This window comes from Micromys minutus (genome assembly GCF_963924665.1).
Source record: "Micromys minutus genome assembly, chromosome: 4".
NCBI lineage: Eukaryota > Metazoa > Chordata > Mammalia > Rodentia > Muridae > Micromys > Micromys minutus.
Genome location: NC_137973.1, coordinates 79,647,114 through 79,673,392, shown reverse-complemented (window position 1 = coordinate 79,673,392; position 26,279 = coordinate 79,647,114). Strand labels below are relative to the sequence as shown.

The 26,279-nt window shown below is 41.4% G+C and overlaps 1 protein-coding gene across 5 annotated transcripts in view; it reads left to right on the top strand.

Annotated features, from left to right (window-relative positions):
* The window catches only part of ADGRL2 (adhesion G protein-coupled receptor L2), a 133,028-nt gene extending 108,051 nt beyond the window's left edge, over positions 1–24,977 (top strand). For 2 of the 5 annotated variants that reach the window (XM_080915617.1, XM_080915615.1), the window contains 12 exons: positions 479–604; positions 924–1,129; positions 2,354–2,527; positions 3,556–3,762; positions 4,618–4,838; positions 6,076–6,142; positions 12,482–12,573; positions 14,512–14,680; positions 17,066–17,194; positions 17,860–17,956; positions 19,846–19,898; positions 22,995–23,128. In XM_080915617.1, coding sequence (XP_080771743.1) covers positions 479–604; positions 924–1,129; positions 2,354–2,527; positions 3,556–3,762; positions 4,618–4,838; positions 6,076–6,142; positions 12,482–12,573; positions 14,512–14,680; positions 17,066–17,194; positions 17,860–17,956; positions 19,846–19,898; positions 22,995–23,006 — 1,553 coding nt within the window. In that variant the 3' untranslated portion in view covers positions 23,007–23,128. Of the gene's footprint in view, positions 1–478; positions 605–923; positions 1,130–2,353; positions 2,528–3,555; positions 3,763–4,617; positions 4,839–6,075; positions 6,143–12,481; positions 12,574–14,511; positions 14,681–17,065; positions 17,195–17,859; positions 17,957–19,845; positions 19,899–22,994 lie in introns of all 5 variants that reach the window. The other 3 variants (XM_080915614.1, XM_080915613.1, XM_080915616.1) reach the window with 2 other exon arrangements.
* Positions 24,978–26,279: the final 1,302 nt, after the last annotated feature.

The following is a 26,279-nucleotide window of genomic DNA, read 5'->3' as shown; positions in this document are numbered from 1 at the left end:
CCTGTGTCTATACTCCTGGAAGTCCAGAGTTGCGTCGTTATAAGCTTGCAGTTGAGTGGTTTGATTTGGGCTCAGTTACTTCCAAGAATCTTTGAATGCCAGTGTTTTCATATGACCCTATGTCTATATCCACGAAGGGAGTGAAATCTCATGTCTACCGACAGCTTTTCATGCGTGTCCTTTACTCATTTTGCTGCTTGTAGATATTAGAGGGATAAAAATGTGTAACTGCAAACCTGAGTGCAGTTAAAATCTCGCTGCCTAGAAAGAGGTGTGCCGCTTTCTAGGCAGCGAGAAGTACTGCCTAGAGGCTTTCAGATTTGTACTTCAGACCCGGTTTGTGCTAAGAGAGGGTTGTCGAAAAGCTATCCCAAATTAATAAAGTTTTGCAAGGAGGACGCATGATTCCAATAGCATTCTCTTCTGTCTATTTGAAGTTTAAACAATGTGTTCTCCCCTTTTTCTTTGTTTTATCCAGTTCTAGAAGTTGCTGTCCTCAGCACGGAAGGGCAGGTCCAAGACTTTAAATTCCCTATTGGCTTCAAGGGTGCCTTCAGCACCGTCCAGCTCTCGGCCAACACCGTCAAGCAGAACAGTAGGAACGGTGAGACTGGACCACCTTGTTTGGCTTTTCCTCTTCTCTTCCCACCCAAGTCTCCCTCCTTGTGTTGTCGTTGTTTGCTTGTTTTAAAGTTTTGAATCAAACCTGCCTGTCTCCATAATTCATCCTTAACCCAACAGAAATGGCTTAGCATTTAAAATAGTTCTTAACACTTTCTCAATAAACTTAATGTATGTCTATTTAGAGAGTCCATCAAATTTTCTCTTTTCTTCTTCTCATTTTTTGTTCCCTTGTCTTACCCACATGCTTTTTCATCCTAAGCGACTCGTGGTGAGTCCTGTGGCTGTGTCTTCCTTCCTAGGGCTGGCAAAGCTGGTATTAATCATCTACCGGAGTCTGGGACAATTCCTCAGCACCGAAAATGCGACTGTAAAGCTGGGCGCAGACCTCATGGGTCGGAACAACACCATTGCAGTGAACTCGCACGTCATTTCCATCTCCATCAATAAGGAGTCCAGCCGTGTGTACTTGACGGATCCTGTACTTCTCACCTTGCCTCATATTGATGTAAGCTAATGTATGCTAAGGAAGCCACCGAGGGCTTGAAGCCCCAGAGAAAGGAAGGCTGAGCTGTCATGCTGAGGAGGTGGACTGAGCTTGGGGGATCTCTGGGTGGGAGAAGACCTTTCCATTTGAAATGTAAATGTTGGACTGGGTCAGAGACACAAGTTTATTTAAGTCTGTGAACATAAAATTAAATGAGCCTGGTTCAGTGACTATTAGAACTTAAGTGTATTCTTAATGAAAGCTAATTCAGTAATCAACAGGAAAATGTAAATGACTTTCATTTGTTTTCCGATGAAAATTAACTCTTACCTTTAGCAGCAGGATAGCTGAATGTTAACTCTTCAGGCGCTGCTGTTTTCTTCTGGCCAGCATTCACTGTTTGAATCAGTTATATTGGGCTCCATGGGTAAAGTGCTTACCTTGTAAACGGGAAGTTTGATTCAGCCAAACCCGTGAAAAGAGGCTAGGCAGGGTAAATCCGCGGTGTCATTAGCCTACCCAGAAAGCCTTGCGCCACTGAGACACAAGGCACCTGAATTCTGGGGAACATTGCCAGAGGCTGTCTTCTGCCCTCCATGTGACCAGGTACACACACATATACATATGTGCACATGTATGATACATGTATGTACCCGTATAAAAATTAATTATATTTGGCTCAACCATCACCAGAGATTGTTAAGTTTCAGAATTGTAAAATTTCAGAATTGGGGAGGTATGACCTGCCTGAGGGGGCCTATCTAATATCTGCTATATTTGATTTCCTCTTCAGAGCCTTACAGTGCCAAGGACATTTCAAATGTATTTGATATGTCACTTGTAAATAACCAAGATTGTTTAAAACAAAACAACAACAACAACAACAAAAAATACTTGTTTTTTATAGAATCTTCTCAGAACAAATTCACAACTTTAATCTTGTATCAGAAGGGGGGGCAGTTCTAATGTACCTATCAGTAGGTAAAATTATCAGATGAAAATTGTAATCGTGTGAAATGGGTCCCTGGTAATTTAGAGTACACATTAGAGGGTTTCGGACTATAAAACCCCCTTTAAGTTAGATATGTGCCTGGATAACATAGTCCACAGTTTGGCTGATGAAAAACTTTATAGTCCGAAACAGGCAAAGTTTAATCTAAATTACCTTTTTACACATATTAAACAATTGCGATTGCCATCTTTGAGTGTAAAATCTTAATTTTATCTTGTCATTTTATTTCCCAGTCTGACAATTATTTCAACGCGAACTGCTCCTTCTGGAACTACTCGGAGCGGAGCATGATGGGGTACTGGTCTACCCAGGGCTGCAAGCTGGTTGACAGTAATAAGTCCCTCACAACATGTGCGTGCAATCACCTAACCAATTTTGCTATCCTCATGGCCCACAGGGAAATTGTGGTAAGTATTTGCACTTCTAATTAGTTGCAGGGAAAGACCTTCGAGATTCAAAACAGCCCATGTAATAATAGTCCGTCTTTGGGTGCTTAGTGTAACTAGAAAGTAAACAATGTAATGCGGGTTTCTAATCGTTTTTATCCTGTCCTTGTTTGCTTAGAAGACTTGGCACATTCTCAGTCATTTAACAAATTCGAGTTACTTTCTTACCCCACCCTTGTGAAAAAACAGGTGTTTTTCAGAGGCAACCAAGGATTTCAAAAATGGGGTAGAAATGGGGGCGTGTGCACGAAACATGGGCTCCCTGGTGCTGGGTCCCTTCCCTGTCTTGAATTGTAGAATCTCATTTCACAGTGTTGCTTTAATCGTTGGCACATGATCTAGAGTTGCAGACTTTCAATCAGAAAAGCTTCTGGGATATGCCTACGTGGCTCCTCCTGTTGTGAGAGAGTAAAGCAGATAATGGAAAAGGCTCAGCACATGGAACATGGGGCAGGGATGTGGCTCAGTGAGTGAGCGTTCACCTAGCATGAGAAGGACTCTGGTTTTCGTCCCTACACCCTGCTCACTCCAACCAAAGTCCAATGTAAAATTCTTAGGTGTCTCGGGTTTGTTTGTGTCGTTTATGTCTCGCTGTGCAAATGTGTAGATGCTCAAAGAGCAAAGAAAAACTTAAAAGTTTGGTCATGTATTAGCTGCAAATTCACTAACATGCCATTTATTTTTTCTCATAATTAGTTTTTATTCCATGTAAATATTTCTTTACATCTTGGAAGGTACCTATTTCAGTGGCTATTTTTAATGATTCAGCCTCTTGCATCATTCTATTAAAAAAAAATCTCCACGTTCACTAGATCATTTGAAGCTAGTAAATCCTGTAAGACAACCTTTACCTCTGCTCCTTATTCAGCATCTTCCTCTGTGAGCCTGCGTTTGCACACATGAATATTCTTCATCAGAGGCTTGTGTTGAAGCTGCTCTCTCCTTGGGAACTGGGGATGCTGACATTGTCCCTGCTTTCTGTCTTCCAGTATGATGGAGTTCACAAACTGTTGCTGAACGTCATCACCTGGGTGGGCATCGTGGTCTCCCTCGTCTGCCTGGCTATCTGCATCTTCACCTTCTGTTTCTTCCGAGGACTGCAAAGTGACCGAAATACCATCCACAAGAACCTCTGTATCAACCTTTTCATCGCTGAGTTTATTTTTCTGATAGGCATTGATAAGACAGAATACACGGTAAGTCCCTGTTGAGTTCACTGCCCTCCGCTCTTTGGTGGTTCTGTCTGTGAGCTGTGCATCTTCCTGTGGCGCTGACATCAGTATTTTTCCTTATTTTTTGATGCACTTGATGGTCATGGTGAAGGGTAAATTGTAATAAATCGTAAGACAGCTCAGTCAGTGATGTCATTAGCAATGCTTTCATTTCATGTATTAAAGAACAAGTATGCTTGTCTTTCTGCCTATCCTGAAATAAGAAGGTGCATTTTCCAAATTCCTACTTAGTTTACATATTCGTTCTGACCAACAGTCTTTCCTTCATGCTTAAAATATTTATTTTTCTCAGTGTCAGACAGAGAACATAATTCATATCTGTGTATTGTTACCCTGCATTCGTCCGAGATGAATTTAAGAATGCCCCAGAAACAAAAACCTATACAGTTAGAGCAAGGGCATCCTCCATTAAAGCAAACTTTTACAGTTCTATTGTGGAGATGAGAGGTGATGTATCTGCATCCAGACTTCTCGCAGGCTGGTGACGCGCACACCGGCCGGGGAAGAAGAGCGCCCAGAGTGGGGGTTTGAGGGGGGAATTTAGAGGTCTGTCTTCCTAGTCTGTACTGTAATGGTTTACAGTGAGTATGCCCAGCATACTTGATGGTATGTTCTCCAGTCACTACGGAAAGACCATTGACAAGTATGCTCTTGAGCGTGTGTGTGTGTGTGTGTGTGTGTGTGTGTGTCTGTGTGTGTGTGTGTGTGTGACACCGACGATGAGGTATTCAAGACACCAGCGATTCTGCCAGTGACTGTTTTAAGGCTGAGGAGTAGGCACTGTGTCCTCACAGATGTCATTCTGTCTTTCCATCCCAGATTGCCTGCTCCGTGTTCGCAGGGCTCCTGCACTTTTTCTTCCTGGCAGCCTTTTCCTGGATGTGCCTAGAAGGTGTGCAGCTCTACTTGATGTTGGTGGAGGTTTTCGAGAGTGAATACTCAAGGAAGAAGTATTACTACATCGCTGGGTACCTGTTCCCTGCAACGGTGGTCGGGGTCTCGGCTGCTATCGACTACAAGAGTTACGGGACACTAGAGACGTAAGTAATTGCAAGCGACCTGAGTGGTTTTCAAGTGAATAATTTTTTTTTTAAAGCCTGTTAGCTGTCAGCGAGGGTCCTTGTCAGACTGAAATAGCATCTGAAAGCTTTACTGGGGAGAGAATGGGCATGTGGTGCACAAAGTACAATCACGTCTTCTGTCATTTTCTGGGTTCAAAGGATTTGCTCTCCGGTGAGGCAGAGTCTAAATTATGGACTTTCTCTTTTAACGCAAAAGATTGACCTGAAACAAATTGAAAAAGTAAATAACTTTTGGCTTAAGTAAAAATTCTCCTGAACTTACACATCTGACTTAAGCTAACGCTTCGTGAACTCACGCTGTGTTGCTGACACCCAAACATGGTGGCCGCACACTCTATCCTCTGTGCTGTGCCTTGATAATATTTTTACCAGGGACTTCGAGAGGATTAAAATACACTTGCTCTTTCTTGTTCCTAAACACTACAGATATTTACAGAGAGGGGCAGAAGGAAGGAAAAGCCACATTTCATTTGCTGAAGACATAAATTCAACTTCCAACTCCGTTTGGTTATTTTTTTCCTTCGATAAAATTAGCTAATAAGATTTATTTCTAGTCCAGGAACTCATGACTGTACAGATAGTGGAAGAAAAATAAGAGAAATTCAGTAAGGATTCAGAATTGTATGAAATATGGACCACGAGCCAAAGTGTGTGTTAATGAGTTTGTGCGCCATATGTTTTAATGCCACAGAGCCGTGAGCTTTTATGTTTTCCCGTCCGATTTATCCATTTGTACATTCCTGATGGATGTATTGATTCTAGACTGTTTTGCCACTAACGCCATCTGAATGCTTCCCCCCTTTAAATTCTGTAAAGCAGGTCAACCCTGATCAACCCGAGAAGCACTTTTGAAGACTACATCCAGATTTTGAGAATGACTACCCAGAGTGGAGTAGTGTTTGGGGTCATTTCTAATGAAGGGGAAGGCCCCAGGCCTTTGGGGATGGGAAGAGCTCACTTCTATCCCATCCCATGCCTAAAGTGAACCTGCTGTAGGTTGAAGTAATGAATCTCTAAACTTTATTAGGTAGAAGCCAACTTGGAATTATTAATAAAATCCTTCTCTCCAGTGATTAATGTGTTTTCAAAGGCCAATAATGGGTGGCGTCTTGGCTGAAGTTTTGTGGCTCTGTGTCTCAGCTTAACATAAGGGTCCAGGAAAGTGACCTAACACATTCTGTCTCCTTCCCAATAGTTGCTGGCTTCACGTTGATAACTATTTCATATGGAGTTTCATCGGGCCTGTTACTTTCATTATTCTGGTAAGTGGACTCCACAGCCTTTCCAGCTGGTACTGCAACAGGACTCCAACAATGTTGCACCCTCTCATTGCTAACCATCCACACCGTCGAGGATATGTCAGCGCGCCTGTTAAAAGGACAGTACTGCACAACATGTTTAGGCTGTTGTCATTATTGAAGGTTATACTTTGACTAATTAACTATGCCCGAAAACCATGTCTCCTGTGAGAATTACATTCTGCTGTTTCTAGTTCAGTCTGCTGAACCAGCATCAAAATAAGACCCCCCCCCCCCCGCAAAAGCAGAATAAAATGAAACAAAACAATCAGCTGTGCTAAGAATTATTTGGCTGTTTTAAATAGGCACATGGACATAATTCGTTTTTTTCTATCCTAATACTAACTTAGTATGTTAAGTGAATTTTCATACCTTAAATTCTTTTAGATCATAAATTTTTATGAAGCTTTGAGTAACAAAAGGATAGTAAACGACTTAAATTCACTAAAAATATTCCTTTGGAAGACTTAAAATAAGTTTGAAAAATCAGTAAAAATTTATTTTTAAGTGAATTTTCTATAAGTCCGCAGTAGTGACATTAATGTATTCTTCCAACCTTAGAATCTATAGTCATATTTGAAGTGTAGTATCAGAATTTTATCATTTAACCTTTTGACCCATTTATAGTGCAGTGCAGACAAATGGGGCATTACTAGCCTTTAGAAGCTTATAAGGTAACAAACAAGTTTAAACATCATATTCTTAAAGTCACTGCCTATTGTTATTTTAAATACTTCATTGGTATATACAATTTTTTTTTTTTTTTAATTTTCTTTTCCAAGAGAAAGTGACTCAAACATTTCAGGGCGTTTTAATATTAACTGGTGTTTTTAAAAAAAATTCTGAAAGGAAAGCTCCCCGCTCCCAGCTCGATCCGCAGAGTGCTTGCTATGCAAGCTTGCAGACCCAAGCGTGATCCCAGAAGAGTGAGGTTTAGCATGGATGGAGTGAGCCACTGGTACTTCAGGCAGGGCAGCCCAGTGGAAGGTGCTGGGAAGGACATGGGACATGGAACTCACACAGTTACTTAATAGAGTTTGGTGTGGAACTAAACTTAAAATGTTGACAAGCACTGTTTAACCAACCGTAGTTACTTTAACAAAGTAACTGAAAATGGCAACCGATGCCCGTGTAAACTGCTGACGGTGTTCTTGAGATGATGACTTTTCTTTAGATTATCCTCTCCAGCTCAGGACTGCAGTTCTGGCTCTTAGTTTTTGTGAGCACACCCTCCATGCATTCTGGAATGAAGTGACTGATGGCTGTCAGGTAACATTGCCATCCTTAAAGACACAGGCTTCTTAAGAAGCTCCTGAAACAAACACATTCTTACTTCGAAATTAAATACAAAGGCTGTTTTAGGGATGTTTGGGACATAAAAAAATGTTATGTGTTTTCTTTTGTTGACCTTACATCTCTAAAGGTGAGCACTAGCTAATACATAAAACCCATTTCATTTGGAAAATGAACTAAGGTGTACTCAGTAAGAAAGGGGTACAGATATTTTAGTGTGTTGCCCATTTTCCATGAATACCCACCATTTATTAGTCTCTGTTCCCATTTATACTCTCTTCTGCCTTCAGACTGAACTGCAAAGGGCTTTGGGTAACATTGTTTCCAACCTAAAAACAACCCAAAGAATCCTGCAGGTAGCAGTTGCACACACCCCAGCCAAACAGTATCTTGAAATCCAATATATCACCTAAATGGAGAAATAAGATCTTATAGCATGTGTATACAGAAAACACATTTGCCTAAGTAGATACTGGGGTGATACAAGACATTGAAAATCTAATTTCAACATGAAACTTAATAGTATAAAGTATATTATATACTGGCTCTGTAAGTATTATCCTCATAACAAAATCTTTCTTGCAATTTCAAAAAAATACATTTTTGAATTCTAACTTTTCTGAGTTAAAGCCATTTTAATATAATAGCATTAAAGAGATCCACCTTTACACCAATCTCTAAAGAAGAATAAGAGACTATGAGAAATAAAACTTCCTACTTAATGCCTTTCTATAGAATGTCGAGCCTACAGGCACTGGACTTATTATATCTATGAGAAAAGTGCCAGTTAGTAATGAGCAGGGGAAACCATTAGTATGCCTGAGATGGTTTAATGAAGTCTTGGATCATGACACGTCAGGAGCTGTTCTAATCATTTGGACAGCTCCATCTGCATCATTAATAATTAATTCAGTTCAGTGAGAGTTCAGCTCACATACTCACTTAGAAGTCTTCTTAAGAGAACACCTCTCTGGCTGCTCGTCCAGGGGAAATCGGTTTCTGCTTGGCTAACAGCAAGGATCTGGAGACACAAGTGCCGTCTTAGAATTGCATTTGCCAGGTAGCAAAAGCTCCCGGGAGGACAGAGAGGGTCGGAACATGTGCAGTTCAGCCGGGTTATTGCAGAGCACTGTTGCTGGTCTTCTGTCTCATCATATCCGTGTCAGCCCTGCAAGCAATGGGATGAATGCTAAGCCGCTGAGCCCAGGCCGATGGGATTCAATGGAGCAAGTTGGTGACCATGAAATAAACTGTGCTGTCCTCTAATCCCTGAGGACGTTCCCTTTGTAATAACTCCTTTGTAAAAACTCCTTTGTATGGTCATGCTGGCACTGTAGGGATACTTAGCTCTTTGGTGCCGTTACATTAACAAAGCATGATTTCAACAATAATTTATGCAGTTTTGATTTGGGTATTATTAGTCATTGGAAGATTGCCCCAGTTTAGTTGATTGGTTTATTGATAGTCTTTCTGACTATCTATCTATCTCTCTGTCTGTCTATCTATCTGTCTATCTGCTGAGTAGAATTTTTTTCTCTCCTGCTGCCCCCTTTTGGCTTGTGCCTGCCCACATGCACACACAAGCCCACAGTGTAGTGTTAATGAAGGCTTAATTCCTATTGATTCCTGAATAAACTGCTTCCCAATCCCCAGCTACTACCCTATCCGTTTAGGTTGCTGGGTTGATATGCATACCTAATATAGCTCACATAACATACATTTACTGATTTGTGTGAATAGTTGGGTTTGGGCACAGCTTTGCCTCACCCAGTGAACTATCCGCAAATATTATGTTTAGACTCATTAATGTTCAGTAGTATTTGTGTTGCAGTGGAGACAACAACAAAGAAGAGAGGGTGGGGAAGAGTGTGTCCCAATCATACAGGAGAAGGAACGGGGACAGGGACTGTCTGCCTTCCGGTGAGAAATAGGGAAATGTCTGATTAATGTCATTTCTTTGGTTTTTCAAAGCTTACTGTAGAGCACAATAAAAGTAAAATAGGGGGGGAAAAGTTAAAAGTAAATTTTATTTACTTTTTTTTCCCATTTAACTTACTTCATTACTTTAAAAACAAAGCAGAAAATGCTAGTGTGGGCTAGAAAGTCATTCATGTCTTGAGAAAAGTGCACAGGAGACTCTGTGTAGACAGTAGTGTACTTGAGCGTCATCTGTTTTCTCTTGGACCGTTCTGAGCCATACATTGAAAGGACGCTGCTTTTAGCTGCTTTCCTGGGTCTGAGCAACATACTTTCATTTTAAGAGTGTCAGGAGGAAGTAGAGGAGGCAGTGGAAGTGTATTAAAATATGCTAACTGCAAACGTCATAATTCTTTGGGGTGTGCTGCCTCCTGAAAAATCAGAGCAACCATATTGATTCTATGGGACCAATTTAGCATTAAAGTATTCAAACTCGGGATCAGCGGAGAGTGTGAGATGCACTCTTCCTTCCCCTGTCCTGTCCATTCCAGGAGGATGTTCACTCTGTGGTGGTGAGTGGGCTCTTCCGCTGTTCAATATCTGTGCCATAAACATTCCCTCCATTTCTCTGTACACTGCAAATAATATACATCAGTGAAATTTAATTAAAGGCATGGAGAAAACACTTAGATGGACTTTTTTTTTTTTTTTTTTTTTTTTTTTTTTTTTTTTTTTTTGCCCTCTTGTTCTCACAGAAGTTCACCTTGTGAGCCTCCTTTTATAATTAATATGTTTTGAAATAATGGCATTTTATCTTACTGAATATACCCTTGCTCCCTTATTTCTGCAATTTCAAGTCATTTTTCTTCAAAGGTCTTGCCTGAGTTAACTGAAAGTTTATGGCACAGTGTATTAGCTTTTCTCCATTTCTTCAATTTGGAAACTTTGTAGACACTTGTAAAACAATCTGAGTACTAGAACCCTTTGAGCATTTTTTTCCTGAAATTTTTTCTCATTGTATTTTTTTCTCTCATAAGTTTTGGTGGAGTATATTGTATATTTATTATTAAAATGACTATCACTTCAGTCTTCTTAAAGCAACCTTAAAAGTTAAGAGAGATGTGGTATATGCACTTGGGAGGCAAAGAGACGAGGTATCAAAACCAACCAGCCAACCAACCAATCACGTCCTTTATATTCTGGGCATTCCAAGATAAAGAGAGTTAAAAGATTTCATCTACTTCTGTAATGAAGGTCATTGCATTCAAGGGTTAAGGTCCATTTGTTTGTTTACCTTGGTGTTGAGTGATTTGTCTTTTGTATATTTCAATACAGAGTATCTCTCAGCAGCTGCCACCCTGACTAATACCCAGGCATCCAGCCTGAGATTCCCCCGGAGCTGGGCTTGCTACAGTGTTCCGCCTTTCAGACATTCTTCAATGTTACTAGTCAAGGCTACCGCTGCTTAAAGAGAAAATTAATAGCACTGTTGATTTCTTTTTCTTTTTCCGCCCTTATTAAAAAGTGTTATGAACCCTTCTTCCCACCATCCTTTAAAAACTCAGCACTGTTGACTCCGTGGCTAATTTCTCAGAGGCAGAGTCTGTCTTAGGTGTCCACAGCAGGATTAACACATCCTTGTATAGCACAGGCCAGTCAATCAAATACTTGTTGGGTGAACAGTCCTATGTGGTCCATTTCTGAGGATAAAAGCATGTCTATAAAGCAGCTGGAAGAATCTTGTAAAAATAAAACAAGAACTGTTCCTATGGTTTTATCTTCTGTCTGATAACTCCTGTTAAATACTCCTAAGGGCAAAACAGATATTTGTTGTAAATATGGAAAGGTAGACCAACTCTCAGTGTGTGTAGGTTACACCCAGGAACTTCCTTTTGCTTCTGAAAGGAGGAAGTTCTACATCTAAGAGGAATAATAAAGTGCAAAGACCCCCCCCACCAAAAAAAGATACACAGCTTAAAGTATTCGCCTTGTTTCCAAACTAATCAGTGGGAACAGCTGGAGATCTTTAATGACTCCAGCTGTACAATGCTTCCTGATTTTAAAATCAGAAGTAATAATGTGAGGTCATGTGCTTATTCCGTGCTGTAAACTGGTGACCAGGGGTGTGATGGTAACACAGTTATGCTGCTGTCTCTTACCCAGAAACGGTTCACCTCACTGTGTGCTCCGGAGTCCCCCTCAGTTCCAGTCGGCCACAGGTCTTGATGAGTTCTCAAAGAACACATGCGGTTATTAATGAAGGAATGACACAGTACAGAGGTAGTCAGGCTAGCTCTGGTTTTAGGATCCATACAGAAGAGGGGTCTCCTCCACCCTCAGCTTGGGGCTGGGAGCCGCTGCCTCACTCAAACCTGTAGGGAATCCAGGCCTTCTGAATCAATGCCTTCTCTCACGGTTTGCGTTTGATTGTCCCTAAAGTGTTCGTTCCGCTGAACACTTAGTAGGACTTACTGTGTTGGAAGTAACTAAGTTTCATGCAGTGTAAACATGGGAGGAATAGATGAATGGCTTTTAAGGTTAGGTAGGTAGTATGCAGACAATAAAAACTTTACCTTCTTACTGATCTCAACTGTTTGACGTACTCTCGGTTACTGATCCTTAGTGGACCTCATGCGAGTGTCATTGTCTGTGGTTAGCTGGTCAACATCAAGAGAAAGCCTATGAGCCAGGGCCCTGGAGCTCAGCAATTCCTCCACTGCAGGTGCTTGATGCAAATGTACTTCTCACAATTCCCTTCAGTGTCTCTAGGAGGTGGTTTTTAGGCCTTGCACTACATTTAACTAAAGAAACTCATCTAGCGTTTTTTTGTTTTTGTTTTTGTTTTAGTTAATTTAATGATTACTGGCTTAATGAGCCTGCGGTTCCATGTCAAATGACCTGTTAGATCCGTCATAAGAGCCCGGGTGTTTTCCTCACAGTCTGTCACTGCCCACATAAACGATGCGGGCTCACTGTCCGGTGGTCATATGCTGAGGGGCCTGAAATGAGTGAACTCATTAACTACATTTGCAAAATGCATTCTTCTCGCTGTCCACAGTGATGTAATCCTTGTTTCTTTATCCGTTCAAACAGCTAAATGTTATTTTCCTGGTGATCACGCTGTGCAAAATGGTGAAACATTCGAACACTTTGAAACCAGATTCTAGCAGGTTGGAAAACATTAAGTAAGTATTTTGTATTTGAACTGTTATACTTGATGAGCTCAGTAAAAGATATTCTCCACAGGGAACGCAGGCATGTCTGCCTTCTGGCAACTGTAGAAGGGATTCTGAATGAAATTTTACTGATCAAGGTTCCTTTTCCCCGTGACCACATTGCGGGCATTGGTCCAGAAGTAGATAGTTTCTGAGTTGATCTATAGCGGAGACATTGTTTCTGTGGCTTCGTGGAAATTTCATGTCACTGTAGTGATTTTATTTGAATTTAAAATGTGATTCCAAACGATGGTCCTCTTTGCATGGCTGATATGATTATATTAAGTTTGTTTTGTTAAATGACTTTTTGATTTAAGAATTCTGAGCAGTTTCTCCTCCTAATCCTGTTTTCCTAAGAATTTACTCTATTACTATTGTTATCTTGAAGATTATCTGTTGTTTTCATGCTAATTAAACAGTGTTTACTTTGTCTCAATGTTGAATAAAATCCGAAACATTCTATTTGTGAAAAATGCTATCTAATTAACCCAAAATTAATAGCTGTTTATTCATCAAATCAGCTATGGAAGCATTTTCAGACTTATTTTTAAAATGTGACTCTTGACGTGGGGATTCAAGGGTACATTAAAGTTGGATATGCCAAGATTGTAAAAATACTATTTTTAATGTTAAAAAATGGCAGATCTATAGTAAGGGTAATTTTTTTAATTGGATATTTTTAATAGGTTAGTATCAGCTTCATTGCATGTTGCATGGTAAGAGAGAGAGAGCTAATCGCTAGCGTCTCTCTCTTTTCTCCCCTTTCCTCTTTCTGTCTTCTCACCTATACCAGTAATTACCGTGTTTGTGATGGCTACTATAATACGGACTTACCTGGGTAAGACAGAACCCTACATTAACAAACTTCTTACGGCATGATTTATATAATTTTTTTTTGTTTTTTTGCAAATCCGTCAGTATCATGAATTGCTCTTAATTTTTATGGTTAATTTGGAGTATCTAATTTGCTCTGGTACCCTTATACTATGATGTGCCTTTATTTTTTTTTTTTTTTTTAATTGCTTGCCTCTGCACTTTGACCTCCTTACTTTTGACTAATTTATAAAATATATAAATGATTTCTTACTACTTTCTATTTTAATTCTGCCTAATAATTTTGTTTCTCTTTTCTGCTTATGATGCTTTCTAGCTATGAAGATAATAAGCCATTTATCAAGTAAGATCATTAGTTAGACATGGAATGCAATGACTCTAAGCCCTTCTCATTCCGCCCCGTTTTCTGCAATTCTTTTCGCCTTAAGCTATTCATGATGAGATCTCTGCCAGAATATTTTATTTTGAAGTTTTATTTCGAAGTGTGTGGTTTTTTTTGTTGTTTTTTTTTTTTTTTTTTTTTTTTTTGTTTTGTTTTTTGTTTTTATCTCATTTCAGCTAGGTCTTTCCATAAGCTCATTGTAACTTCTAGGCTCACCTCTGACTAGTTTATTAGAGTCTGAAGTTTAGGCTTTCTGTGATTATCTGCCATTTAACCTTTTCTGTGGGTGTGTCACATTATCCGATATCATATGCATACACCACAGGAAGAAAAATATAGGAGTGAACTAATTAAGGGCTCCTTATTTTCTTCCACTAAAATTCACATGAAAGGCAAATAAAGCCACGGGGGATATTTTACACCTTGCATTTTAATATAGTTTTGATACCTGTTCATTCTGAAGCGAGAAAAGGCCAAACCTGCTGTTGCTGTGCTCACAGGAAGCTGCAGTACTAAATGCTCTTCTTTCTTAATCAATGGAAGGTTAAAGCCAAAAGCTGTTGAATTTGGGTGAACATAGAGCAAGTCAACCTCTACTACTGAGTCGTTACTAAATGAGAAATAAGTGTGGCTCCCCTCGTTGAACCTGTTTAAAATAAAACAAAAGAAAACAATCCACTTTCTTTTTCCAGGTCTTGGGTGCTTGGCGCGTTTGCCCTGCTGTGTCTCCTGGGCCTAAACTGGTCCTTTGGGTTGCTTTTTATTAACAAGGAGACTGTTGTCATGGCCTATCTCTTCACCGCCTTTAATGCTTTCCAGGGACTGTTCATTTTCATCTTCCACTGTGCTCTTCAAAAGAAAGTAAGTAAAGGGCACCTGGGGGAGAGGCTCAGTGCACTTGGCCTTTGACTTGAAAATGGGTCTAGAGACGATTTCTCCTGAAGCTGCCTTGTTCGTAAACAGAGCCAGGCTTCAGTTGTCTGCAACACCTGTCTAGAAACATAAGCATCCACACAGAGTTGCATAGCAACAGTCATCTTTTGAATCTCTGTTTGGAACTACAGCAAGCTAGACACTTATGTTAAGAGTCCTTCACTTGTGGAAGAATTTGTGAAATACCTGTGCATGGGTAAAAGCTTACACACACACACACACACACACACTCACTCACCACAATACAAGGTTAACTTCAGTTTTAGCTCACTGACAAGAATGCAGTGGTCCAAAAGGAAAATGAATCCAAGGACAAATAGCATTAATTTTTAAAGACCCACACATGCAAAAGATTAATATTGATGTTGCCTTTTGAGAGATCTAAACCCACGATAGTTCAGTGCTTCACCTCTGACTATTGTGTCCTGATTTCATGCACGTGAAGTGGAGTCAGCAAAAAAGAAAGAGAGAGAGAGAGAGAGAGAGAGAGAGAGAGAGAGAGAGAGAGAGAGAGAGAGAAAGAGAGAAAGAAAGTTGAGGATGAAAACCATGAATCTGTAGCTAGGACCAAGGAAAGGAAACACTTAGCTGCCATTTAAGTTTTGAATGTCTACACCTCTCACCGGAACCACCCTTCCTTCATGTCTGATGGAGTCATTTGCTTCTGTTATTACTAGTTGGTCACTAAATTGAACAGAGAAAGAGAACGGTGAAAGTGAACACTATTAAGTTTTCAGCCCTGACGAGATGATGGTGTTGTTACTTCCATTGGTTTTGAATAAGCTGTAATTTTGAGATAATGATGGTGGAACGTGAAAATACTGACAGATAATGTACAGTCCTAGCAATATAGGCATTAGGCAAAACCAACAGTGGAGGGTGTTATTTGGATGAAATTCCATTCTGATTGCCATTGTCTTGGCTATTCAGCCTTTCAGAGCAACTAAGAGCTGTTACGTGTGCAGAAAATTTTCCTAAGGTATCCTGGGTTTTAATAGCAATGGACTTTAAAATCTTAAAAACGGTCCAGGGATACCCTTGATAACCACCGTCTTTCTGGGTAATGACATACCATGTAAGTGAGCATCCAGCACAAAGCATACTGTCACAGACTGGTCATTGCCCAAAGGCCACGCCCACCACCTTTGACGTAAAGCTCAGCCTTAGCCCCTGGAGCCCGAGGAGATGGCTTCTTCCTATATCTGGGACCCTTGAGCATGAAGGGTTCACTGTTTTTATGTTAATGGCATTTGGAAAGTATCACGTGTCCTGCCCTTCTTCTGAACATGGCCTACAGTCTTACATGTATGTGTCTCGGTGGGTGTCGCCATGATAGGTTCTTAAGGATATGACATAAAAATGGTTAAGTTGAAAAAAGTAAAATAAAATAAAAGCTTTGTTTTTATGTTCGGATGGGCACAGTAGGGCCCAGGAAATGTGTTGAAAGGACAATGCTGTTCATGTTTGTCCTAATATGTGTCACCTTCTCCTGAACTGAGAAGGTGACAGTGCAGTTGTGCTTAGAGAGTGGCATTGATTTTCTAATTTTGGAAGGAAGTAACAGATTAAACCTGAGGAGGGATAGCCTCAAGTCTTCTATAAGCTACTGAAAAAGATTCTTGTTTTGTCTTCAACTTTCCCATGTCTATCTTAATGTCAAAATCTAACTTTAATGGACAAAAACCATGTTAATCCACCAGTATAATGATACACCCCGCCTGCAACAGTCCCTTGTGCCACCATTCCCCACTTTTGTACCGCTCACAGCTCACAAAAGAGGCCCATCTCAGTGGCTTGGGTCTCACAGATTGATTGAAGGTTAAGCCAAACTTCCTTTTAGTCTAGTCGACGCTGGCATCTAATGGCGTGCTCCAGTGTTAGGGAACTAACAGATGACTAAGAGGTTGCCCTAAGATGGAGGCGCACATCAGTACCTGTGCACTAGCAGAGTGCAGCAGCCCCGTGCGCTCCACAGACGCCAAATCAGACCTTATCATTGTTTTTGCCAAAATAATAGTTACTATTCCAGATAGAACAGACCTTTACCACGTCCCGTGTAATCAGAATTTGCATAGTAGTTGGAGACTTCAAAGCACCTGCAGATGAAACCTTAAAGCCACCACCAGCCTGTCCTCAGAACGGAGCTTACTTTAGTGACTAATACGTCGGCACCTTGCATTGAACCTCATGGCGTTAAGCTTGTCTTCTTTACGGAAGCTTAGTCTTTGTTGGTTGTCTTCATTGCTTAATGAGAGAGCGCGGGAGAAGGGGGTTGCTCACATCAGTCCCCTGTCTTGTGCTTACCTAATCCAGGTACGGAAAGAGTACGGCAAATGCTTCAGACACTGGTACTGCTGTGGCGGCCTCCCGACCGAGAGCCCGCACAGCTCTGTGAAGGCGTCGACCTCCCGTACCAGTGCTCGGTACTCCTCTGGTACACAGGTAACCAAGGGCTCGACAGCGCCTTTAATTAACCTTATTTATAGAAAGCCCGCAGAGACACGTTCTGTTTAAACACACTAATTGTTTCCTGCCTGTCCTCATGTAGGTAGTAAGTACTCCCTTTTTTTTTATGATTTTGGTTTCATGCTCTTCTTAAATATGTAGTCCAGATGTTGAGGTACGAGCATCCTTTATTCATATTCCCAGGTCATCTGGGGACAGTTTTTAGTAGACAAGACACACATTCATTTAGTAATTCTCCACTTTAAACGAGGCCATAAAGACACAGGTAAGAAAGGAAGGTGAGGCTTAGGTGTGGTGATGCAGCCCCATCATCCCGGCCCTAGGGAGTGGAGGCTGAAGACTCATGAGCATCCTTGGCTTCAGATTGAGTTGCAGCCAGATTGGCCTACATAAAGCCTGTGTGGATTAAGGAGGTAAACAAACAGACCCACACAAGGTGTTTAGCTAAAGGGTACACAGCCTGTAGTAGAGGAACAGAGCGGTATTGCTGTCCTCATTTTCTGGACCACCAACAAAGGATGCTGTTAAAAGGCCCAAACTCCAGTCCTGTGGTAATGATTCGGGGTGGATCAATGTGTTGTCAGTGGGGACAACATAGGAATCGAAGTCACCATGCTTCTCTTCCTCTTCCATGTTGACAGAGCCGTATAAGAAGGATGTGGAATGACACCGTGCGGAAGCAGTCTGAATCGTCTTTTATCTCAGGTGACATCAATAGCACTTCTACCCTTAATCAAGGTCAGTTATGGGGGAATCGAGGGGACAGCGTGAAGGTTGTGCTTGTGCGAGCTTAGACTGAGGGAATCCAGGGGACAGCGTGATACAGCCCGAAGGTTGTGCTTGTGGGAGCTTAGACTGTCTCTAGAGGAGCCCCTCTTCTTTCCTGTGGGTTTAGATCCCCAGTTATTAGACTTATAGCATCAGTCATCAAAGTATGTATAGATTTATATTATTTCCATAAGGCAGTAGAAGAAAGTATAATTTAAAGCTCCACATTAACAGAACATGGGTGGAAAAATGAGTTGTTAAAAAGGTACCTTGTTACAGAGCAAAATGTTTCTCTGATTAGTGCACACACCTGTCCTCTCTAAGGCATCTGTGCAAGTTTAGGTGCTTCTAGAAGTAACTATTATTTATGTAAAATGGCGCCAATTCACATTGAAGATTTACATAGTTTTGGCAAAAGAGCCTCTATTTTATATTCCTAAAGTAAATCTTAAGTGGTAAAACATTTGTAGTATGTTAAGATGCATGGAAGTCTATAAGCCAAGTTCTCCCATAGAGTTCCGTGTATTAAGTATAACCGACTTAGATTTGTAAGACAAACCATTTTAGTTCCTAAAGGATAAAGGTCAGACATGTAGGAGCCTAGGAAGATCAAGGCATAAATTTGAAGACCACGGGTTCTTCCAAGTAGAATTTAGGACATTTCAGTTGAGTATGGAGACTTTGCATTGTCTTAAGTTCTGATTCGAGCTGTGATATAACCACCGCTGTTATGACGAGGTTCAGCTGTGTGTGGAAAGGCTTTTTGTATGACGTCCGTCCCAGCCTGATTTAACCTCATGTAGCAGTTACAGTGAGTGAAGTCTCTGTTGCACCTTTGCCTGGCGTCACCCTAATTCTGTTAACGTGATTGTCACATAGGAAAGTCTTAGACTCACTTCTGAAACCTGGCAAATGAGAATTCAGCAGAAACATCCTTGTCCTGGTCTAATAATTCTTGTGCCTCCCCCCCGTCCCCAGCAGCATGCGTGCTTTTGCCTTTAATAAGTGCAGCCTTTTGCAGTTTGTTGTCCTTCTTACATGTCTGTGGAAGCTGCTCTCCCCCCCGCTTGTGTGCAAGTCAGTATTAACACAGATGTTTTCATGAGGGACGGTCCTACACCTGTAAGTCTGAAAGCCTGAGATTCCCTCTGCTGGGCCTTGGTGGTTAGGGTTTTAATATTAAGCAGTAGCATCATGAAGCATAATGTTGATCTCCATGCATTTAATTGCCATTTTTGTTTAACAGTGATTTTTGTATAAATTAGTAAATGTCATTCTCAGCAGGTGTTTACTTGGGAGACTTAGAAAGCACCGGTGAATTACCAGATTTAAGTTCCCCCTCTCCTCCAAATTAGTAGTTCAAATAGAGTCAGGGAAACTCCAGCGGCCTTCCCATTGCCAGCCCTGCCCACTGCCCGAGAATGAACTAAAAATACTGCAACTGTAACCCTGAAACAAGCACTGATGGATTCTTTCTCTGTTTCTTTGCTTTAGGAATGACTGGCAATTACCTACTAACAAACCCTCTTCTTCGACCCCACGGCACTAACAACCCCTATAACACATTGCTCGCTGAAACAGTTGTATGTAATGCCCCTTCAGCTCCTGTGTTTAACTCACCAGGTGTGCTTACACTTACAAATGAAACTGTCTTTCTGTGCTGCTAAACAGAGCTCTGAGGTGATTTCTAAAGTGACTCAGGGCCGTATATTTATTATTTTTCCGTCTTTACTTTCTCAGATTAGAGAGTGCTAGGCTTATAAAACTGCACTATATTATAGTAGCTCAGTCGAGATAGGTTTGCAGTAATTGTCCATGTTTTTGACGCAGGTGGCATAAATCTTAATATATTATTACAGGACTGACATCACATGGTCCGAGAGCCCATCTTCAAGATTTATATCATTTAGAGGTATCCTATCTATATAATATAATATATTGTTCAGTTGACTCTAAACCTTGCTGACAAATTTTGCTTCTGGAATGAGCTAGCTAAAGCTAATCTGGATGACCGGGTGTAGAGAGCTACACCAGGCGTTATCAACAGAATCGAACTATAGTATAGTGCAGCTTTATGTAGTTTTCCTGTTTTGTAAGAAACTTGGGGGTACAGGAGTTACCAAGTCAGTCTGTACCCGTGGCTTTTAGTAGGGGGAGGGGGGAGGTTTCACTCACCTGTCCTGTTGACCATATTTACTAGCTTATTAAGAAGCCTCTTTAAGAGCAATTTTTCAGATCTTGGTAAATTTTAACATCTGGCTAAACCTAGCTTACCATACTTGTGAATTACAGCTGCAATGAAATTAAAGAGAGAATGTTGTTTCCGGTTTGTCTGTTGTTTCTGTTCCCCTTGCGATTCCTTGTTGACGTAACTGCAGCTTCTCTTCTCCTTTTCTCGTCCTTGCTCTCTCCATGCTCTCCTCTAGCAACCTACAGAGAGACAAGTATGGGAGTCAAACTTAACTTTGCCTATCAAATGTAAATTTTTTCAGCATGATTTTTTAACGGGCACAATTAAAACGTACCTAGCAGTCATGAAGTAGACTCAGCGGGCAAGTGGTTCACAATTTGCAACAAAAATGTTACGGGCAAGTGGTTCACAATTTGCAACAACAACAACAACAATTAAAAAAAAGTTATCAAATTCCAACAGTGCATCTCTGCATACTGGCTTTCATTAGTCCTAGAAGTCCGCAGCACATGCTGTCCACAGTGAAGTCTGCAATGCTGAAATAATTTGCTCTCGAAAGCCTCAAGTACTGTCAGGCAAAAAGCTTACTAATTGACTTATCATTTCTGCATTCCCACAGTAATCTTGCTACAGGCTATGCAGAGCCTTCAAGTGAATTCCCTGAGCATGGGCAGAAAGAGATGCCTCTTCAAACCCAGAGAGGTCTTAAATCTGCAGTATATCATAGAAAACACCTTTGGAGTTCCGCCCAGCATGTTATCATATTACACTTTGGAGGCCATGATAAAAAGGAAAGAAAGCAAAACGTTTGACCCTCACTCGTTGCCGGGGAAAATGAATTCTGGCACCTTAGCCGTGCAACAGCCTAAGAGTGCCCAGCGTGTTCTCACAATGGCCTTGATAAGAGTGTGGTGCATACCCACTTATTGGAGGGACCCTAATCAAGTCAATTGAGGAAGCCCTTATCGATAACAATCGTAGCGCATGGAGGGAGCCATAATCGGAAAGGCGGCTTTTCCCAGTGCAGAGATTGAGTCTTTATAACACAGTGAGTGACAGGCCATTGCTTGTCCTGTGTTTCCGTTGGGGCTAATGCTGGCCCGTCCGTCAGTACTGGTCATGAAGTTCATCCCACTCAGAGACATGGGTTTTTTTGAAGGACGTTGAGTTTTCTAAGATATCTGCAGCTTTAAGAGTGATCACTAAGAGAGCGTGCCCCTCCTCCTTTTAAGAGAGCGGGGCTTTCCTGACCCTCTCCAAGCCTTGCATACAATGCAGCAGCCTCACAGTGGCCAGTCTCATTCCGTGCCTCATGCCTCTCTGTTGATTTGATTTTGGTTTCTTTGTTTGCTGTTGTTTTGTTTTGTGTTGTTTTTATAGTTTTCTCTTCAGACCTCTCTGCAGACAGATGATTTCCTTCCCTCCTTTAGGACTCTGAGGTTGATGAACCTAACTTCCCCTCCTGTGGATCATTTCATTTCTTCTCACTCTGTCCCATTTGCTCCACAGTCACTGTGACGTCTTAGTTTACATGTTTCGGTGTCTGTTGAGAATGCAACTCCGATTCAACTCCCGCATGTTCTCACCGTCTGCTTTCCTCCTGGATCTCTCTTCATGTGTCAAGCAGATGTATCCAAACCCTCATTCTCTTAGAAATAATAATAATTAAAAATATGTGTATTAGCCAAGGCCAACACCTTCTCCCATCCCACGGTTAATATCGCCTCTTGGTTTAATTTCTGTGGCCCATACTTAGGCACCCTCTAACATCTCTGCATCTACCCTCCATGCCTACGGTATCTCTGGGCCAGTCTTGCATTTGGTACTGTCACTGTGACTGATGCAGTCTGCAGGGCTGAGGCCAACTCTGACCTCGAGAAGCCCAAGGCCATTGCTGGGAAACATACCATAAAGTAGCAAGAACAACAAGCCCTCGATGAAAAGTCAAGGCTGCTTTTGCTGGGAATCTAATTTGTTGAACCCTTGCTCTGACTAAGTTGCTGAAGCTTAGAAATTCTTCATCATGTTATAATAAACCATTTTACTTTCTTTTATATATCAGCTACTCTTAGGCCAGATAGCCTGAGCAGACAGACATGATGTGAGTTATGCAGAGTGAGTCACCCCACCTGCTGTCTGTTGTGTTGTTGGATGGTGTTTGTGGACCCTGGTCCTGTCAGTATGAAAGATGCCTGACTCTGTTCCACATGAATTCCTTGTATCTGTCCATTTTTTTTCCTCATTCCCTTTTTTGGTTTAACTTCATCTCCAGAAAAAGGAAATGTTAGATCGTTGTTTAAAAGTTGCTTGCTAGTTCTGTGGGTTTCTGTTGGACATTGCCTTTTTGCTTTCTGTTATGTGGCTTGTTCCTTTTTAATTTAGTGTTGTTTAGGACAAATTCTGTTGATTTTATTTTATGAACCATGGTCTCATACTTTAAAAACGTAAACGTCACTAACGGATTGCTTTGCATTAACTATGCAAGGGCATGGAGCGAAGTCTTGTTTGTAAACCTGTCAAAATTGGACCAAAACCTGATTGATGAACTACGGTGTCCCCCAAATTGATAAAAGTACTATCCTGTATGCCATTTTCCCTCCCTGGAAAACAGTGTCATTTTTATAACACTTCTTCCTGTGATCTAAAGGTTGCAACTGTTTACCGTGGGGAATGCGGAAAGCCTGGCACTGTTGGAGTGTTAGGTGTCAAATTCAACTTTGTCCTGAACGACATTAAAAACGTTTTGTATAGGAAAAGTGAAGTTTCTGGAGGAAGGCGCAGAGGCAGTAACGGTAACCCCACCCTTTTCTGTTGCAGGACATTCACTGAACAGTGCCCGGGACACAAGCGCCATGGATACTCTACCGCTAAATGGTAACTTCAACAACAGCTATTCACTGCGCAAGGCGGACTACCACGACGGCGTGCAGGTCGTGGACTGTGGACTAAGTCTGAACGACACCGCGTTTGAGAAAATGATCATTTCAGAGTTAGTGCACAACAATCTCCGCGGGGTCAACAAATCCCACAACCTGGAGCTCAAGCTTCCGGTTAAGCCCGTGATTGGCGGCAGCAGCAGTGAAGATGACGCGATTGTGGCTGACGCCTCATCTTTGATGCATGGTGACAACCCAGGGCTGGAGTTCCGCCACAAAGAGCTGGAGGCACCGCTCATCCCTCAGCGGACTCACTCGCTTCTGTACCAGCCCCAGAAGAAAGTGAAGCCAGAGGCGACCGACAGCTACGTGTCCCAGCTGACGGCCGAGGCTGACGATCACCTCCAGTCCCCCAACAGAGACTCTCTGTACACGAGCATGCCCAACCTCAGAGACTCTCCCTACCCGGAGAGCAGCCCGGACATGGCAGAGGACCTGTCTCCTTCCAGGAGGAGTGAGAACGAGGACATTTACTATAAAAGTATGCCCAATCTGGGATCTGGCCGCCAGCTTCAGATCTGCTACCAGATCAGCAGAGGCAACAGCGATGGTTACATCATCCCCATTAACAAAGAAGGGTGCATCCCAGAGGGGGATGTCAGGGAAGGACAGATGCAGCTGGTAACGAGTCTTTAATAGTACGGCTAAGGAATTCCTAGGGCCACTCGCAAGTATTAATTGATAAGGACGCTGTCCTCGGGCCTTACAGCTCCCTCCAACTCGGCCAGAAGGATCGCTTGCTGGCCCGTGGTTCTCCACTGTAGGAAAACAAAATAGACTGAACCTCGCAGTTCTGTGAATTTTTATAAAACATGCAAAAACTTTGTATATACACAGAGTATACTAAATTGAATTATTTGTTACAAAGGAAAAAAAAAAAAGAAATGCCAACCAGGTATTTTACGTTTCTGCTGCTGTGTAGAGAGATTGTAAGACAAACGAGAGACCCTCCCAGCCATGGTATCACGGCAGTTGGTGAACTAAGTCTGTAAATAGGGCCCTACCATTTTTTTTTTTTTTTGTAGGCCTGCATTGTATTATATACAAGACGTAGGCTTTAAGATCCTGTGGGACAACTTGACTGTATCTTACTTTTCCTGATGAGACTTGGAAAAGCAGGAGAGAGATTCTGCTCCCGTTTGCACTTCCCTGCAAACCTCTTACATTAAGGCAACAATTGAAACCATGTTTAACCAGTAGCAATCAAACCACAGGCCTTATTTCACGTTTCCTCAACTGTACAATGAACTGTTCTCATGAAAAAGAAAATGGCTAAAGAAATTATATTTTGTTCTATTGCTAGGGTCAAATAAATACATTTGTGTCCAACTAAGATATCATTAAAATAATTTTAAAAGAGTTTGGAGAAAATATTGTGTCGAGCTCTTGGTTGCACAAAATAGGTAATGTTTTTCCTTCCGCCCGTCATGGTGAGTCCTGCCCGCCTTTGTTGATTTCCCACTGTAGACGGTATCTGCATTGACCGCTTAGTCCCCTTTCTTACATTTAAATTTCTTATTGCCAAAAGAGTGTGTTTTATGGGGGAGAAGACTCTTTGAAGTCCTGCCATGCCTTGCACAAATGTGGGGAAATCTGGAAGTCTTGAGTCAACCCTCTGTTGATTCTGGAACAGAGGGCAAAGGGGTCACGGGGCACTTCTCACAAACTTTCTAGTGAATAAAAGGTGCCTATTCTTTTTTAAAAAATAAAAATAAAATAAAATAAAACAGAACTATTACTCTTCCATATTCCTTCTGCCTATATTTAGTAATTAATTTATTTTATGGTAAAGTTCTAATGACATGTAAATTGTCTCAGCAAAGCTCTGCTCTTCTTCCAAGCCCTTTGTGTAAAGCTGTTAATAACGAACCTATCACTAATATCCAGTGTAAAGTTTAACACGGTTTGACAGTAAATAAATGTGAATTTTTTCAAGTAGTAATGTGCACTTTCATGTATATGTTAAGCAGTTGACTCAACCAAGGTGGTCCTTTCCAATCCCATCTCCCCTCAGACTGTAACCATAGTTACGTGAAAGAATGCAAGCAAATTTGCCTGCTTCGCCTTTGCAGTGAGAAGAATAGATTTGTATCCTAATTATCTCTCATACAGACCAAAAAATATGTAAAACGAGTTGTAGCGGGAGCTAAAATGTTGTTAAATAAATGAAGGATTATAATTCTAACACTAAATTTGGACAGAAAAACACACCTGATTTTTTTTCCCTCAACAATAGGTTTCTAAGTATTGTGCAAAGGATAGATTCCCGAAGCAGATGCTCCCTGTTTATGAATCGTTAAAAATAGACTGCTCGGAAAGGCAGGGTCCTGAGTGACGGAAAACTCTTACTCCGGATGCACAATTTACAAAGAACTTGGCACAGCCGGATCTTCCGGTGTGTGATGTAAGCATCTCTACCTGTGTCTTCCCAAGCTTGCCCTCCTCGGATGCTTCTCCGAGCCTTCGCTTTACATGGACACGATGGGACATGCCCGTGGGATTTTAAAAGGCTATTTCTTTAGAAATATTTATTAGTTTATGTGTGTGAGTGTTTTGTCTGTATCACACACACCTACTGAACTCAGAAGCCAGAAAAGGGTACCGGATCACTGGAAACCACAGTCACAGACAGCTCTGAGCTGCCATGTGGGTGCAGAGAATCAAACCAGAGTCCTATGTAAGAGCATCTGAACTGCTGAGCCGTAAGAGAAATAATTCCCAAAACTTGTATTCACATAGCTCCTGGACAACACAGTACACCCTAGAGATGTTTGAGGACAAGCCATACGGTCACGTGTCATCGGTATCCAAGTGGAAACTGACTTTGTCAGAGGCTCAGTATCCGGGTTTCACCATCTTCTGACAAAGGTTGCATAGGATTTGATGCCCAGAGTTTATGAACCATTTTGCTGAGACGGGATTGTAAAAGTAGGCGATGGTGTTTCAGCCTTTGCGTTTTTTTTTTTCCCCAGAGTCTCAAAATCCACACTAATTTTTGTGAATAAATTAGATAGGGTCAGCCTGCTTCCATCGAGAATTAAGGAAAAAAAAAAAAAACAGTAAGAAAAAGAAAGGTCGTGTGGACTACATTCTTCCCACTTGTTTCTCTCCCAAGTCAGGTCTCAGAACTCTGACTGAGAAGCAGTACTTTCTCTCGCAGTGGCTA